Source organism: Salvelinus sp. IW2-2015, linkage group LG6.1 (genome assembly GCF_002910315.2).
Source record: "Salvelinus sp. IW2-2015 linkage group LG6.1, ASM291031v2, whole genome shotgun sequence".
NCBI lineage: Eukaryota > Metazoa > Chordata > Actinopteri > Salmoniformes > Salmonidae > Salvelinus > Salvelinus sp. IW2-2015.
In genome coordinates, this window is record NC_036845.1 from 472,647 (window position 1) to 475,239 (window position 2,593).

The 2,593-nt window shown below is 49.9% G+C and overlaps 1 protein-coding gene across 1 annotated transcript in view; it reads right to left on the bottom strand.

The window, feature by feature from the left end:
- LOC111964580 (interleukin-6 receptor subunit alpha-like) overlaps positions 1-2,593 on the bottom strand; it is a 7,700-nt gene that overhangs the window by 1,706 nt on the left and 3,401 nt on the right. The window contains 3 exon segments of the mRNA XM_070443779.1: positions 1,138-1,178; positions 1,506-1,650; positions 2,285-2,410. Of these exon segments, the coding sequence (XP_070299880.1) occupies positions 1,138-1,178; positions 1,506-1,650; positions 2,285-2,410 (312 nt within the window).

The window sequence follows — 2,593 nt, forward strand, 5'->3', positions numbered from 1 at the left end:
TTCTTCCTCCTCTTTCTCCTCCTCCTTCTTCTCTTCTTCCTGTGGGACGGTTCCCCGTAGATGGGTTGTCAAAGTTCACGAGGGCATGTCCTTCCTGGGTAGGCAGGGCTGTGACTGGGGGGAGGGGCAAGCAGGAGAGGAGGAGACGGGACTCAACCTCCACAGTTTAGACATGAACCTCTCCCTGTGCCTGAGAGAGAGAGAGGCGGGTGGAGGGTGGGAGAAGGAGGGTGTAGGAAAGAAGAAGGAGAAAGGAGGGAGGAAAGGCAGTGTGAGCAGAGAAAGGAGCAAGACAGAGGGGAAGGTATTTAGATAAATGGTGTTGTGCTTGTTGTTTCTGTAGATGACAAAATTAACAGCTAGTTAATTAACTGATGGTTAATCATGATAACCATAGATATGTACAGGACAGGGTTTAACATAGATTGTCAGACTGAATACAGTGTTATCTTAGTGAGGATCAGAGTGGAGGTGAAGAACAGAGGGGAGTGGTTTTCCTGTAGAGGTAGGCGGACAACAGAGTGATGACAGCAGCACACAGGAAGCAACCACCCACAGGACATGAGCCACACCTCCACATCACCCCGAGACTCAGAGACTGGGAGGGAGAGGGGAGGGAGGAGAGAGAGAGGGAGAGGGGGAAAACAGAGGGGTTGGAGGCGAGAGGGAAACAGAGGGAGGGGAGGGAGAGGAGGTGAGAGAGAGGGGGAGGGAGGGAGAGAGAGGAGGGAGAGAGAGAGGAGAAAGGAGGAGGGGGAGGGAGGAGAGCAGGGGAGAGAGAGAGAGGGGAGGGAGAGAGAGAGAGAGAGAGAGGGGAGGGAGAGAGAGGAGGGGAAGAGCGGGGGGGAGAGAGAGGGGAGGGAGAGAGAGAGAGAGAGGAGGGGGAGAGTGGGAGAGAGAGAGAAAGGAGAGGGGGAGGGGAGAAGAAGCGGGGGAGAAGAGAGAGAGGGAGGGAGAAGGGAGAGAGAGAGAGAAGAGGAGAGGGGGGGAGGGGGAGAGAGAGTGCTGGTGAAAGGTCATGATATTATAAACTGTTACACTATTATACCGACGTGTGTGTGGTACAGTATTGTGTGTGAAACTTAAGAATGGGGTTGTGTGTGTGTGTGTGTGTGTGTGTGTGTGTGTGTTTCTTACCATAACAGGAGAAAGATCGCTGAACGCAGTTGGCACAGGGGCTGTAATAAAGGACATTCACCATGAACCACACAACTGTTCACACGTACACAGCTAACTGGCTAATACTTCCACTAGTGTAGAGGAGTGTGTGTGTGTCTGGCTGGGTACATGAACAGGATCCGTTGAAGGGTAAGGGAGTTGACAGGTACTCTGTAAAGCTCTGTAGAAGGTATCTGTTAAGACTAGAGACCAGAGCAGAAAGGAAGGAACAGGGAGGGGTTGTCATGGCTACCTTTGTCTATGGGCTGGATGGTTCTAGTTAGCCTGTTCCAGGATGATAGTATGGAAGAGTTGAATTAAGCACGTACAGATCTGGTGTGTGTTACCTGTCCAGGTGTTGGCGTAGACAGCCGTGCTCCATTCACTCCAGTGGCCATCAAACTCTTCCTTAGCTCTGAGTTGGATCAGGTACTGTACTCCTGACAACGCATCTGTTATAGTGTAGAACCGGGCTGTGGTGGTCCCTTTTATCTACATGCACACCAACACACACACAACAACACTTTTGTTTTACTATCCTTATTCACATTTAAAATCGTATTTTCCCTAACGCCTAAACCTAACCTTAACCTTAACCGCAAACCCCCTAACCCTAATTATAACCCTAACCATAAATCTAACCCCTCAGCCTAAAATAGCCGTTTTCCTTGTGGAGACTGGTGAAATGTCCCCACTTGAATTGTCCTTGTTTTACTAACCTTGTGAGGACTTCTGGTCACCACAATGATAGTAAAACCAAAAACACACACAGATGACAAAATAGAAAAAGTAATGTCTGTTTGAGCCAGAACAGAGCAGGCAAGATGAAGAACATGGGTCATTACACCAACACCCAGAACAGAGCAGGCTAGATAAACAACATGGGTCATTACACCAACACAAACCCCAAGAAACAGAGCAGGCTAAATGAACATGGGTCATTACACAAACACACAGAACAGAGCAGGCTAGATGAACATGGGCATACACAAACACCCAGAACAGAGCAGGCTAAATGAACATGGGTCATTACACAAACACCCAGAACAGAGCAGGCTAAACGAACATGGGTCATTACACAAACACCCAGACGCACACACCAACACACGCATGCGACACCACACACCTGTGTTCCGTGTGGCATGGTGTGGTATCTGAGCTCATAGAGCAGCTCGTGGTAGCGGTCTCTCTCTTTCCAGGAGTGAGGAACAGCCCAGCTCACCCTCAGTCTCTTCTCCTGCCCCTCCACACCCTCACCACTACTGAGCTGGGGGGGTCTGGCTTAACTACACACAGGGAGGGAGGGAGGGTGAGAAGGTGAGAGAGGGAGAGGAGGAGGAGAAGTTAGCAAGGTGTCTTATTGAGTGGTCTGTTAAACATGCACACAAACCTATACTCACATCAACACACACACACACATTCCCGCAATTGCTGC